This window comes from Acomys russatus, chromosome X (genome assembly GCF_903995435.1).
Source record: "Acomys russatus chromosome X, mAcoRus1.1, whole genome shotgun sequence".
NCBI classification, from domain to species: domain Eukaryota; kingdom Metazoa; phylum Chordata; class Mammalia; order Rodentia; family Muridae; genus Acomys; species Acomys russatus.
Window position 1 is genome coordinate 86,859,895 of NC_067169.1, and position 14,214 is coordinate 86,874,108.

General features: G+C 43.4%; 1 protein-coding gene across 4 annotated transcripts in view; it reads right to left on the reverse strand.

Annotated features, from left to right (window-relative positions):
* Nucleotides 1-14,214, reverse strand: part of Amot (angiomotin) — a 59,868-nt gene that overhangs the window by 30,045 nt on the left and 15,609 nt on the right. For 3 of the 4 annotated variants that reach the window (XM_051141047.1, XM_051141048.1, XM_051141046.1), the window contains 4 exons: nucleotides 11,627-12,560; nucleotides 4,620-5,070; nucleotides 595-739; nucleotides 128-220 (listed from right to left, as the gene is read on the reverse strand). In XM_051141047.1, the coding sequence (XP_050997004.1) occupies nucleotides 128-220; nucleotides 595-739; nucleotides 4,620-5,070; nucleotides 11,627-12,498 (1,561 nt within the window). In that variant the 5' untranslated portion in view covers nucleotides 12,499-12,560. Of the gene's footprint in view, nucleotides 1-127; nucleotides 221-594; nucleotides 740-4,619; nucleotides 5,071-8,698; nucleotides 8,796-11,626; nucleotides 12,561-14,214 lie in introns of those variants that run through there. The other variant, XM_051141049.1, reaches the window with a different exon arrangement.

Sequence of the window (14,214 nt, forward strand, 5' to 3'; positions counted from 1 at the left end):
TAGAAGGCTAAAGAGAAGAGCCAGGCAACATTTTTATAAGCTTTACTTCCATCCATACCTGCAATGTTCTTAGACTCATTGTTACCATCCACACATCCATACCTGCCTGTGGAGTTTCCTGACTTACTTTTGGCAAAGAGCTGAGAGATGGTTTTCCTGGTGTCCTCTGTCCCCTCATACTCCTTTTCTGCCAGCTGCTTGTTGGCAGTCTCTAGACGGTCTGTGAAAAGGACAACCAACATTGCCTTACATACAAACTGGTAACCACATGCTGTTCGCCTTCTAAATACTGGCCTTGGGCAAAAGTCAGCATCTTTTCTGACAGACAAGGATGGGTGACCGATACCCGAATTTTCAAACGTGAATCGCAAAATAATACAAGACCTACTAAAGCAAGAGCCAGATGTAGGAGCCCGTGCTTTTATCCCCACTGCTTGAAAGGGTAAAGCAGGGGAATTCTGGAGTTGAAGGCTGGCATGGACTATGGTGCAAGTCCGAGGCCAGCCCAAACTATGTAAAGAGACCCTTTCTCAAAAACAAATAAGCAAGCAAGCAAACAAAAGAACTACAAAGTTCTGTCCACTCGTGGCTCACCTCTCAGATCCCTGTTGAAGTCATGCATCCTGCGAATCTCGCCCTCCAGCTTGTTCCTCATGGCTTTCTCCAGAGTCTCTCTCTTGGAAGACGACTTCACCAAGTTCTCATAGGCCTCTGAGACCCGTTGAATTTCTGTCTCCACCTTAACATAAAGAGAGATGGTGCTGATGCTAGGAGTTTGATGGAAAAGATGGTTTAGAAGCATACATGCAACACTTCAGTGGCCTCTTCTTTCAGAGCTTACAGATGGCCAGCAGGCAGGCTTAAGACACTTCAGAACTGAGTTTTCAAGAAATGTTCTCCAAGACAAAGCACAAGTAAATGACTCAATGGCTTCATGGGATTGCCATAGGACAAAAGTATGTGTGTGTGTGTGTGTGTGTGTGTGTGTGTGTGTGTGTGTATGCACACACACGAGTGTGTGTATGACTGCATGTATCTCTTTCGAGGTGGAGTAGGGCTTGGGCAGTGTACTTTCTGCCTTCATAGAAGGCAGTAAGATAAATAGTCTTACATAATTTTAATTTCTGAATTATTTTCTGATTTTGAAAATATGAATATTGTATATTGCATAGCAATAACTTTATTTTGAAGTACTCAAGATTTTTATGTGCTTCTCTCATTTTGTCCTGACATCCACCTAGGCAATGTAACTTGCCTCGTTTTAGCATAGAGAGTAGTTAAATTACCTTTCCCAAGTGCAAATCAGCTGCAAATATAAACCATAAAATCCCAAATCATTAGCCTCGCACAGTACAATTCAATTCAATTTCAAAAATATTTAATGAAGAATCAAATAGTTGAGAAGATGTGACTCATGCAATAGAATCCAATTCACTTTCCCAGCTATTTCATCAAGGATCACATAGTTCAAAAGGGGTGATTAAACTGTGATGGGCGCAAACCGCAGCGAGAGCATCCACTTTATCCTTGCCTTCAGGGAGCTTTCAATATAATCAAGTCAGAGACTATAGGGCAAGCTACACCTTTAAGAAAACAAGGAGTGATGCTGTAAAGCAAAAAGAAGGAAAGAAGTTATCTCTGGTTGGGGGAGGGGACGGGAGGCAAATAATTGCAGGGAGAGATGGCATTTAAGAGTCAGATCCTGAATGCTGGATTAGATTTCAATGGGCAGAGGTGAGGGGAAGGGTGTTCTATTCTGAGTAAGCAAATGCATTCCCAGAATGACCAGGAGTCTAATCTGCCTGGACACTGTGTGGTAGCCACGGGGAAGCTAGAGGGCTGTGGCTGTGAAGATGGACTGAAGTCAGGTCATAAAATGGTTTTAAATGTCAGGCATTTGGACTTTATCCCATAGTCACCGTAGCCAGTGGGAAACTAGTACAGACTTTTAACTAAAATTCATGGTATGCATTGTTTTATGACACCTCTCTGCAAATCTTATAAAATGGGAAGGAAAAACCAGACAAAGATTCTTATCCCGAATTAGCCAGAATCAGGAAGAAAACAAGAAATTCGACTCCGGAGGGTTTTGTTGTTGTTGTTGTTGTTGTTGTTTTGCGACCAGTGCACATGTAATAACCGTAGAGATTATTTGTATATAATTTGTATAAGACAAATAAACCCCATGGCCTATTAAGCAATTTTCAAATTAAGTCTGACTCTTGCAACCACTCTGCATTTCTTCTCAATTTTCCACTCTTCCTGAACAAAGCTCAGGGTGCTTTAGGGGGTGAAATACACAGCCCCCCAAATTGAGGAGGGGGAAAAGGAGGTAGAATTACAATCAACTCCAATTCCAGCTGCCTCCCCCATCTTCAAAATCCTGCTGGAGACAGGATTGCCTGTAAACAAATGAGGCTTACAGCACAGAAAAGAGCACACTTGAAAGTGTTTTTCTCCTTGCAGATGGCACCAAGATAGCAGCACAGAAGGTGAGGACTGGTGAATGGCATTTAGAGACAAGATCTGCAGGGCCTGTGCTTGATGAAGCTTTTGCATGAAATTCAAGTGCTGGAGAGGAGAAAATAAACATTTCCAGTGGAAAGAACAGGCTTGGTGTTGCTCTGCAAGAAGCAGTCCAGAGAAAGTGAGTGAGGCTTCCTACTTACAGGCCAGAAGGCCTCACCTAGAAGACAGTCCCTCCTCTTTAAGTGCATGGCCAGCTGTTGGAGCATCTGGTGCTAATCCTTCCCCTTCCCCCTGTGGAGATACAGTCCCCTTGCAAAGAGCAATATGATGAAACCTGCCCACAAAGGCCAGCAAGAGCAGATCTGGCTTGGGGTGTGTGATGGAAGAGGTGGAAGAGAGGGAGAGTGGCTGTGGGTTTCCAGACTTACTTACTCTACTTTGTTTTTAAACTTTAACAATAAAACTTTATATTTTTTTCTAGCTCTACCATCTAGTATGTACCTCAGTTTCCCTACTTTCATTTCCTTCTTTTCCCCTACCTGTCCCTTTTTCTCTATCTCAGCACTGGCTTAAGCTGTTCTTCTCCAGACATGCAAGCTATGATGATTGTACTTATCTGATGTATTTCTGCACAAGGAACAATCCGTAAACAAAATTCCTATTCTGCTACCTGGGCTAGTTACCCAACCCAGCTCCTGGTGTCACCAGGGATCCTTTGTCAAGGACTGAGCTCTGTCACCAGTGATTGGGTCAAAGATGAGGCCAGGCCAATCCAACTTGAAAGTTAGAGGAGGTCTAATTAGCCAACTGGGGTTTCTAGTCAATGAGCCAATTTCATGTACAGTATGAAGGGCACTGTCAAACTGAAAAGAGAGAAAAATATAAAATCAAGGTGAAGAAATACCTCTCCATCCACTCTGAGAGCTCCCAATGGGATTTAAGGGAATTGAGCAAAGGGTGTCTTTTTCACTACATAAAAACCACTTAACTAGGGACAAAATAATTCCTCTTCTCCTTTAGGTAAAAAGTCTGGAATGGGCAAATTCTTAGCTCCATGCTGGCCCCTGTTGTCTCCAAAGGACAAAGTTGCTGAACACTTCAAGGCAACTATCCCTCCCTCCACAACTTAAGCCTCACCTTCCTGAACAGTCTGCATGGAGATCACATGAACTCTTCATGGACAAAAGCTACAGAGAAGCTGCCTCAGAGAAGCTGCCAAAGACAGAACTCTAGTCACTAAGAGCCACCAAGGCAAGAAACTGAGTTTTGGGCCTGGGGCACTGCAAAGCTAAATTCCCAGCAGCAGCAGGCAGTGGAGGTGGGGCGAACATGGAAGAATGGGCGGGGGGGGGGGGGGGGTGTAACAGGACACACTCCTTTTAAAAATTTCCTTTGCCTATGGGTGTCACCTGTCACCCAGCTGTGGTGCTAAACCATTTTGTGTGTCCCCCTCAACACACACACACACACACACACAGCACCAGAGAAAGAGCAGATGTTCAACTGGATCTGTGGTCAAAGACCAAAGCAAAACTGGGGAGGAGGGCTAGTATCAAAGAAGAAATTAAGAAAAGAACTCCCACAAGGAAGAGCCCTTCCAGCCTTTTCCTAAACCATACAAAATCTCAGCTGGCGGGATTTTTTTTAAGTAACTATGAACCATGGCTTTATATTTTTGATGCAAAAATCATATGGGGAAATATAATCAAGGCAAAAAGCCTTTAAATGTTGGCAGGTTTTCCACAAACACAGGCCTGACTAATAGTCTTTCTTGAAGAACTATTTCTACTGATTTTTTGAATAAGTTTTCATTAGGATTATTAAGTCTGGGAAATCAATAGTATTATTCTTTTAGTATAACTGGAAAATGTTACTCCTCTTAAAAGAAAAGTGGCGACAAAAGACAGTAGTATACATGATAGTACATGTAAATATTTCACCAAGAAGTCCATTTTTTCATATAATTAACATGATAATAAAAAGAGAAAAAAGTTATCTTAGACAGGTAAAGCTTTTTTCTAAAGTTTGACCAGCATCAGAAGAAGAGTCACTAAGATCAACCCACACAGATGAAACCTTTATACAGGTATTTAACAAGCCCCACTACAAAGAGTCAAAGGAGTCGAACTGACCCTCAAGGGGAGCCGTACCTTCTGCAGCCTTGCCACTTTCTCATAGCATCCATCCAACTCCTGTCGCAAGTTTCGATTCTCCTCAGAGAGAATCTCAACCATCTGCTGGGCTCTAGAGACGATGGCAAAAGGGTCAGCTGGCATAGGCTGATAAGAAGCAGACTGCTGAGCCCGAGGCATCGCTGAGTAGGTGGCGTCTCCTGGCTGCTGCTGTTGAGTCAGGCCCGGCTGGGAGTGACGGTAGTGGTCCCCCTGATGACTCTGATTTGGAAGAAAATGCTGCTGCTGCCTTGGCAGATGAGCAGAATGGTTACCTTGGTTTGAGACCAAGGCGTGTTGACCAGAAGACAATCTAGCGGATTGTGGAGACTGCAGCAAGGGCAAAGATGTCCCAGTTGTCAATGAAGAACTGGGGCTGTGAGGCTGAGAATTCCTGGCTGACAAAGACAGCGCGAGGTCCTGCGTTGGCCTGTAAAACACAAAATGCAAGCCCCGATTAAATTCACTCTCAAGGCACAAGTGAATGACACAGAGATACCGTGCCCCTAAAATACAGGTAAAATGAGAATCGGGCAGAGTTAGAACCCCATCAAAGACCTCTGGAGTTCATTCTTACCGATACATTGTGAGACTCTCTGTCCAAGTGTCCAAGAGCAACTGCTCACAGCTATAACCCCTTTGCGGATAAAAGCAGATAACCTCTGAGGTAAGCATGGGAATCTTAAGATGGCTATCTCCACGTTCATCTCTCACTCGTTTAAAATTCCTTTTGTAGAAAGTAATGCTCAAGTCCTGACTGACAACTGAACCTGTCTGAAAAATTCCTTAGGTACACTGCCCAACACACGCAGACTTAAAGTTAGGAAATATATTCACTTGCATATTGAAAGCAGTCATTTGACTGCCTTGCTTCGTTCTGAGACTATCTGTGAGAATTCATACACTCAAGAATTACTCAAAGATATGAAGACGCCAAATAATTATTGCTCATTCCAGTTTGCAATTTATAATACATACTAAGCAGCAATATGAAGGCTCAGAGAAAATTACAGGCAATACCATCATAATGTTTATGATACACTGAATCAAAAAAATTAGGAATTAGGAGGATTTAAAGAAATTACTTTATCAGACAGGGTGAAACAAACATCCAGAGAAGAAAGGAGATGTGCTGAGGACAGAGTGCGATTGAGAAGAATGAATTGAGTTGAGTTCGGGGTAGGAGCCCACTCCTATCTTCTGCCTCCATTAATTTCTGAGCAGCTCTACACAAATCACCAGCCTGTTGCTTATAGAATATTTTAGGGAAAAACCCCTTTGGTATGTTGTTTAATATGGCTCTTTAATTTTCGGTACCTAATTACTAGATACAACATATTAGTACCTAAGTACAAATGATCAGTGCTTAGTTAGGAATTAAAACAATGAAAGTATATGGATATATTGGTCCCCACCATCACCACTGACAGAAAGCATGTATGTTTGTGTAGACTGAAGGCAAAAAGTTTATTTGTAATCCCCTGGCCCAGGCAGAACTAACTTTATCTGTTTCTGAATGTCTCAATTCAGGAAAGACAGATAGCTAAAGTGAATTTAGATGTTTGTTACTGCTCACTAGCTGGGCAACCTTGTTCAAATTACTTAATATAGAAGTTGGAGAGGTGGTTTAGTGGTGAAGAGCACTGCTGCTCTTTCAGGGGAGCAGGTTTGATTTCCAGAACACACAGAATAGCCATGTTCCATGAGATCCTTTGTTGTGTTCTGGTGGGCACAAAGCATTCATGTGAAGCACAGACATACATGCAAGCAAATAACCATATACATGAAATAAATCTTTTTTTAAAATTACTTTATCTTCCAGACATGATGGCAGATATCTTTTAGTCCCAGCACTCAGGAGGAAACAGAATCAGGCAGATCACTGAGAGTTTCAGAGCAGCCTGTTCTACATAGTGAGCTCTGGACAGGCAGGGCTACAAATGAACTGCAAAAATGGGACCTTCCCTTGTTTTGCTTCAATAAGAATTATAGCTTCTCATCTACTGGTGAGATATGTTGGCCTTGTTAGTATCGTCCTGGTGGGATATACCTTGTTAATCTTCGTGTTGATTTGCATAAAATTCTTGATAGAAGTTGGACAAACAACCAGAAGCAATTAACTTTCCACCAGTAACCCAGACACTAACACATTTCTCTTTCACACACTCCAGTTACCAGCATCCTTAAGAGCTCCTCCCTATACAGGTTGTTTATAGCAACCAAGTTATTACAAATATTGGCTCATGAACACATCCAATGACCTTAATACTCAAAACTACTCAAACTTGTTTATACCCTGGGGTCTGTCCTACAGCAGCCCCATTCATGCCTCTAGCGTGCATACGCACGCATGCACGCACGTGCGCGCGCGCGCACGTGCGCACACACACACACACACACACACACTCTCTTCCAAGTTTATACATACGTCACTGGAAATAATTGTTAAATATTGCAGAAATCATGCAAACTACTTGGCTAAAGAAGTGACACACTATTCAAGACTACACCTGGAAATCTGATGCCACGTATAATCTTTTCTTTCCAAGCTCTCTAAACCCTTAAATTTTTAGAACTTCAGTTGTTGTAAAGCCTGGGAGAACTTCAGTTGTAAATGGACTTACTTGGTGAGGTTCCCATTCTCCATTCTGTACATCTTCAATTTCCATACAGGTAAAAAACAACTACATGCTCTCTGTCCAAGAGCTGTTTTAATTTAATGCACAATATGGAGAGTTAGATTTGGGAGGGTTGGGGCTTTGAATCTATTGGACAGAGAGACAGTCTATAATGTCGCATTATTCAATCCTGCTTTCACATTTTAAGAGGGGAAAAAAAATCACTGCCCTGTCTTCACCCTCCTTCCTTCCGAGGATTTGGAAGCCCACTGCCTGGGAGGCAGTCTCTCTGAAAGACTGAACACATAGTTTCAAACTGGGCTTCCTCCTCATGGCTCCCCAGGGAGCTTATCAAGCAAAAGGGGCCTTTCTCTCAAACAGACCTAGGCATCTGCTTCCCTCCTCCCGGAAAGGGTGAATGGCCTGTCAAGGCCCTGGACAGTGCACAGCTTCTCGGGGTCTAGAGAAGGATACTGCAAGGTTTCCGGAAGGGCTCTAGGGTCAGATAAGCCCAGAAGGAAGATAAGCAAAAACAAAGCAGCTGCCCCTTGACTCCCCAGGCTACAAAAGGAAGCAGAGCTCAGTGCATGCACGGTGGTGTTGGAAAAACCAAGGCAGTCCTTAACTGGCAGATCAGAAAACAAGCAAAGGCATGGGGGTGGGGAGGGAAACCCTCCAGGCGAAAGAACTCCATCTGGGCGCCAGCATCTGCCCACCATCAAAGAGCAGGCAAAGTTAAGGCTGGAATGAAGTTCCCTCTGAGAACAGGGAGGAAGAAGGCACAGGTTGGGGAGAGAACTATGGCATATGTCAGGGGAAACAAAAACACCCTGAAGATTAAATAATAAAAGAAAGAGTAATGATAGTAATAAAGTGGCAGACAGGAAAACAGCAGTCTTCAGGTTCTTCCACACCCCACAGCAGCTGGAAAGGCTCCCCACTGACAAAACTAACTGGGAACAACAGACACCAGGAGACAATAGAATCACATGATCCCCTGGACAATCTGATCTGCCTCCCTGCCTCTTCTCCCCAATACCCTGCTCCTTCCTAAGACTCATGAGTTCCTGATACTCTGCCAAAGAGGGGACCTGGCTGTGTATGCAGGAACCCACCCCTCCCCAAAGCTGCATTGAGAGAGAAGACATATTCCCAAAGAGAGCCTATAAAGACAAAATGGGAAACACACACACACACAGACAGACAGACAGACACACACACACACACACACACAAAACACAAACACAAACACAGGGCAAACGCACAGCTTTCCATCCTGCCACTTCCATGACTAGGGTCTCCATCCTCTTCAGTCACTCTAACATGCACACCTGCAACAGGAGTGAAAGCCCACACATGTGCAAAGCAGTTCCGCCCCCCAACACATGTACACACTCTCATCAGAGCAGGTGCTATCAGTAGCCTATGCCAGCTTCTCACCACTGAACCGATGCCTCTCCCAGGCTCTGTGAGGGTGAATGCGAACTGTGGAGCGGCTTGTGAATAATTCCGGACTGTTCCAAGTGCTCAAGTAGCTCTGTTCTGAACTACAGATTTAGGTCACCCTGAGATTTTGTTCAACAAGCATTTCAAGAAACCTCAGATCTGGGCACGATTTCAACAATTGAAAGGGGGTGGCTGCATTATAAACAGAAATGATTTAATTTTTTAAAAAAGCACTTGATCAGTGTATAAAGCAGGATGCAAAAGAGGTTCGGCACTCAGAATGACAAAGACTTAGAAATTTAAATTTTCTTCACATGGTTTGGGCTTGTTTCCCATCTGGAGGTCTGAGCATTTAAGCTATTTATTTTTTTAAGAAGGGAGGAGGGCATGAGGATGATGACATAATCAAAAGATTGTTTATAACATTTTGTTCATTTTAACAGCCAATCTCCAGCATTTCATTGCATCTCTGAAGGCAGATGATGGTGGCTTTCTTTTAACAGCATTTTGTTAAAAAAAAAAAAAAAAAAAAAAAAAAAAAAAAAAAAAAAAAAAAAAAAAAAAAGCTTACATACATCCTGATCTTTCATTTCGGAGTTGAGAATTTAAAATATAGACACATTATTTATTTATTTATTTATTTATTTATTTATTTATTATTTTCTGCAAGCTGCAGCTACTTGGGAACACAGTCACGAGCCATACAGGAAATTAAGGAAGAAAACGTGTCACTCCCTAAAAGCCTAAAAGGCGGTAGACTTCTGGAAAGCTGTCGGACTGCCTCCTTTTGCCAAGAATCTGTCAATAGGTGCTACTCCCTGACACAGGGCATGCAAAATGCTTAGAAACAGAATTGGCCTGATGTATACCCAAACTTTACAAGGAACACCTCTAGTTTGGGCAATTTTATTATCCCTTTAGCATATCAATCACACTGTTCCTGTCCCATAGAGAAGCAATGGTTAGAGCATACCTGTATGTTGAAATACTGCTCAAGGGCTGGGCGTGACCCTCAGTGGTAGGGCACATGCTTAGCATGCTGGAGGCCCTGCATTAGAGACGCAGCACAGCCCCAAACCAAACAAACAGAAAACAAAAACAAAGGTAGGTCAGCATGGACTTTGTTGTTTCAAAAGACAGATACAGAGTGAGACCCACAGTCAGTTGAGTAGGTAGAGGGACATACACCTATCTTCCTAGAAAATATATGCAGCTTTATTTCTCCGGTTGTTTAATCAGTATGGAAAAGGGGGGGGGACCCTCTTTGTCTCGTTATTTATTTAGGCAGATCAAAGAGCTTTTCCATCTAGCTTCAAACACTGTGGGAGTCATTTCAGATCACAAACAATACTGGTGAATGGGTTCTGAAAATAGCTTTCCTGGGAAGGCGGGCCATGTGCTGAGGGGTGGGGTGGGGGTGGGGGGTGTTGGCTTCAGCTCCACACTGTAGTCAACATACTCTTCCACAAAGCAACAGATCAGACATCAACCCATCCTCTGGCCAGAACGGAGGGAGGCAGTGCCTCAGATGCTTCCATACTAATGGGAAAAGCAAAACAAAAGCCCTCGGATCCCTTGCCATTTTCCTAGCTTGAAAAGGTTTTCACTAAGCTATGCAGTCCAAGAGTGCAGGCCTTCCATGGGTCTTCCATTTCACTGGGCAGACTGGAATAAGGGTCTTGCACTAGTTGAAAGCTAATGGCCCTGTTCTTATCCCATTTCCTGTTCTGAGATAATTATCAAAAACCAGGCCCTGGTCTTCTGGAAGCTTCTTGGGAACTTGCAAAGGGTTAAGAAACCACCTTGGGTTAAGGAGAAAAGAATTCTAAACAGGTAAAGCAAGGGGAGGAGCTTAAAATAAATTGCTTCTGGATTCTGAAAAAAAAAAAATCAAGACCTTCGGGGGGAGAAAAAGAAATACCAGGAAATGCTAGGTAACTTCTCTTACCTCCACCCTACTCCACCCCAAGTGCCTTATCTCCTGAGTCACCAGCTTCAAGTCAGGAGGCTCTTTCCCAAATAAATAAGTGGACAGAAGAGACAAAGTGGAAGATACCAGTTGAGATCACAGTCTTGGTCTGTGAGTCCCCTGGGGCTCCAACCCTTCTGGACACCCATCATTACCTACCCCTGGGAAGAGGCCAGGATACCATGCATAACTGTTGTCATCCAACGCTGTTATAGTTATACTCTTCCCCTACGTCATGTCCTGAAATTCTACTAAACAGTATGAATACAAATAATAAAATGAATCGTAGGAGCTGGTGGATAAAACAAAGGACTAAGAAGTAAGCATACTTAGGAAAAATGAAAGATACAGAGCAGAAGAAATGGGAGTAGTTTCCCACGTGCGTTTGAGCATCTGGACGAACATCTACAGAGATAAAGTGAACTTAACTTAGATGCTGCCTAACAAACTCTCTCCAGAAGAAGCAAGAAGAAGCTCAGCCATTTCTGAAAACTTGACCTGAAGTTCAAGGCAAGGCCTGTTCTGAACCGGCACACATTTATCATTCTTCTTCCACCAAAAATCTTATCTCGCTGGCTGTTTAGTATCAAAAAGTATCACAATATTCTTCAGGAACAGACAACTAACTGAAAACAGATAGATTTGTGCACAACTGTGCGCCCACATGCATGCATACACACACACACACACACACACACACACACACAAAGTGATTTGTGAGACATGGAAGTGATACAATGTTGCAGACCTATGGAAGTCCTTAAGAACTCAAAAGATGAGAAACACTTCTTCCAGAATCCCAGGAGGCAAGAGAGCAAATCAGTACGGAAATAAAGCCCCTGGGCAGATTGTTATATCAGAACCTGCCCACTCTTTCCCTTAAGATTCTCAGGAGGTAGCAGAAGAGGCTGGTTGGGGATGAGGCCAGGAAATGACAGAAAGGGAACTCTTACCTGGCTGCTCCATACTCAGGGGGGTGCTGATACCTCATCAGTTGCCCCTCTGTTCTCCCTGGCTGGTTCAGGCGATGCTCGCTATAGAAGTGCCCTGGCTCTTGGGACTTGCACTCTACAGACTGGGATGGCATGCCCTTGAAAGGATATTCAGGTGGGGGGCCTCGGTGTTCGATGCCCTTCAGACTATGCTGGCTGGGAGTTGGCCCTTGGGCCTTGTAGAATTCACTGGAACTGGTGGGATTCTTGTAGAGATCACTGGGTTGTGATGGAGAGAGGGGAGCACTGGTAACAGGTGGGTGGGCTTTAACTCCACTGGTAGCCAGTGACATCTGCATTAGTCTTTCACTCAAGGATCGGACATGCCCTTGCTTAAGGTCTCTAAGTCCTTCATCTTGGTGCATCTTCCCAGGATTGAGTCGCTGAACTGATGGGCGGCCCTCGGTTCTCATCTTCTGGTTAGTGACCCCTGTGACATAGAAAGCAGCCCCAACACTAGCATGCTGTTGGCCCCTGAAGTACTGGGACTGGACCTTGGCTTCTTCATAGGTTGGGAGTTCCTCATTATTCTGCATTCGAGGGGACAGCTGCTTCTCCATGATGACGCTTTCTGACTGGATTTCCTGGCCCTGGGGTTCTTGCCGAGCAGGGTGTGCCACAAGCTGCTGGTGGTGATCCTGGGAACTCAGCACATCATTCTGAGGGCCTGGGTTCCCATTGCCAGTGGCGAATGGAGGGGCACTCCCTGTGGCTTGCTGGTGTATGGCAAGCAGATTGCGATTTTCACTGGGATTGCCATAGCGAAGCTGCTCTTGAAGCAGGCGTTGCAATACTGTAGTTCCTCCACTTGGCTGCTCTTCAGAACTTCTCATCTCTATAGCTGGCGGTGCTTTGTGAAGAGAGAGAGAAATTGGGCACTTGGGCTGCCCTTGACCTGGGAAGGGGAAACAGGAAGCTTAACATCCAGCTGATGTATAAATCAGTCCTCTATGGAGGAAGAAAAAGTGTTTTTGAAGGTGAAGAATCCATTACAGAAACAAAACAGAAGTTTGTATCCATAAATCATAGATTAATTCCAACATCATTGTCTTTAGCACTGGTATGTTGAGGAACATTTAGGCCCCAAAGCTGTTTTCTCTTTTACTTTGATTTAACTAATCCTGACTTAATTTCTAAAAGGAGTGGGCAAACAAGGGCCAGTCAAGTAGGGTGTTCAGAGTGGGCAATTTTCTAAGGCCCTTCCTTTCTCACAAGGTTCTGCTCTGTTCTTTATTTAAATTAAAAGCACAAGTCCTATGGCTATGGAGGTGGAGATAAAACAGAAGGCAAGGTTAGCCCCTAAATAAAATTTATAAAGGAGATGATCATGTGATCAGAGAAATAAAATACAAAACAATAAATCAGTAACGGGTAAAGAGAGCTTAGCTGGCACCAGGCATAAATAAATGAACCCTGCCTCGGTGTTATTTTTACTCAGATTGCCTATAACTCTGAGACATAATCTCGAGAAAACCTTTTTGGTATTCATTTTGGATGCTTCCTGGTTTAATAGAAAGTGGCTTTGAATAAATATGACTGACACACTTTAGGCCAGGGAAGAATGGACACTAAGCTAGTTTGCTGCTATTGTTGCGTAGGACAAGCTGATTTAAAATATTGGCCTGTCAACCTTTAGAAACTGAACAGTCGAAGTCCATCCTTGTGAAACAAAGGTGATAGCCATGGCATGACTACCATCACCAAGTCTTCTAAAGAACTAATATGGGTCATTTAAAAGAGTTAATAGTAGCACAGATTAAGATTCAAGTTATAGTCATACTGTGGTACACACGGTAGCCTAACCCAGTACTCTTCTTTTCACTTCTGTTTATTCATCTGAAACACTGAATGGCAAGGCACATGCACCACCCCTTCTCTCTCAACACCATATTGTCTATATCTATTTATCTGACACTCAAATACTCTTTTGAAAGAATCCGTCGTGTTAAGTACTACAAGTAAACACTAACGTTAAACAGTGAACTGTTCACTGGAAAGATCTGTAGTAACTTGGTGTGAACATGCACACACCACACACAAAGTCGTGGCAAGGGTCAACCTATGGAGCCTTAGGTTTCCAAAGGAAAACTCTAGACTCTATCTACCAGGTTCTTATCTTGATATTAAGCTACCTCCACACTCTCTGTAAATCCCTTTCCTTAGTGCTTCAGGGCATCTAGAACGTGCATAGCAGATGGACATGCTCAGCCTCTGGCTTTTCTTCTTTCTTGATGGTTATCACTACTTGCCTTCCAACTGTTCTATGGAATAATCTGACCCAACAGTTCCCGTTCCAAAAGCACATTTTATTATTTTTTATTCACATAAGTAATTATCTTATTGATGGATTTCTTTTGTGCTGTTAACAATGGAACTTGGGGTCTTTGGCATGCTAGGCAAGCATTCCAGAGCTACATTCTAAGCCCAAGAAGTTCGTTTCATATCTCATCCATATTCTTTTTGGAAGTGTAAACTAACCACCAAAAGGCTAGCTCACTTAGCCTGTAACCACATTTCTCTCCACTCCAGTGACACTCTGAGACTCCCAG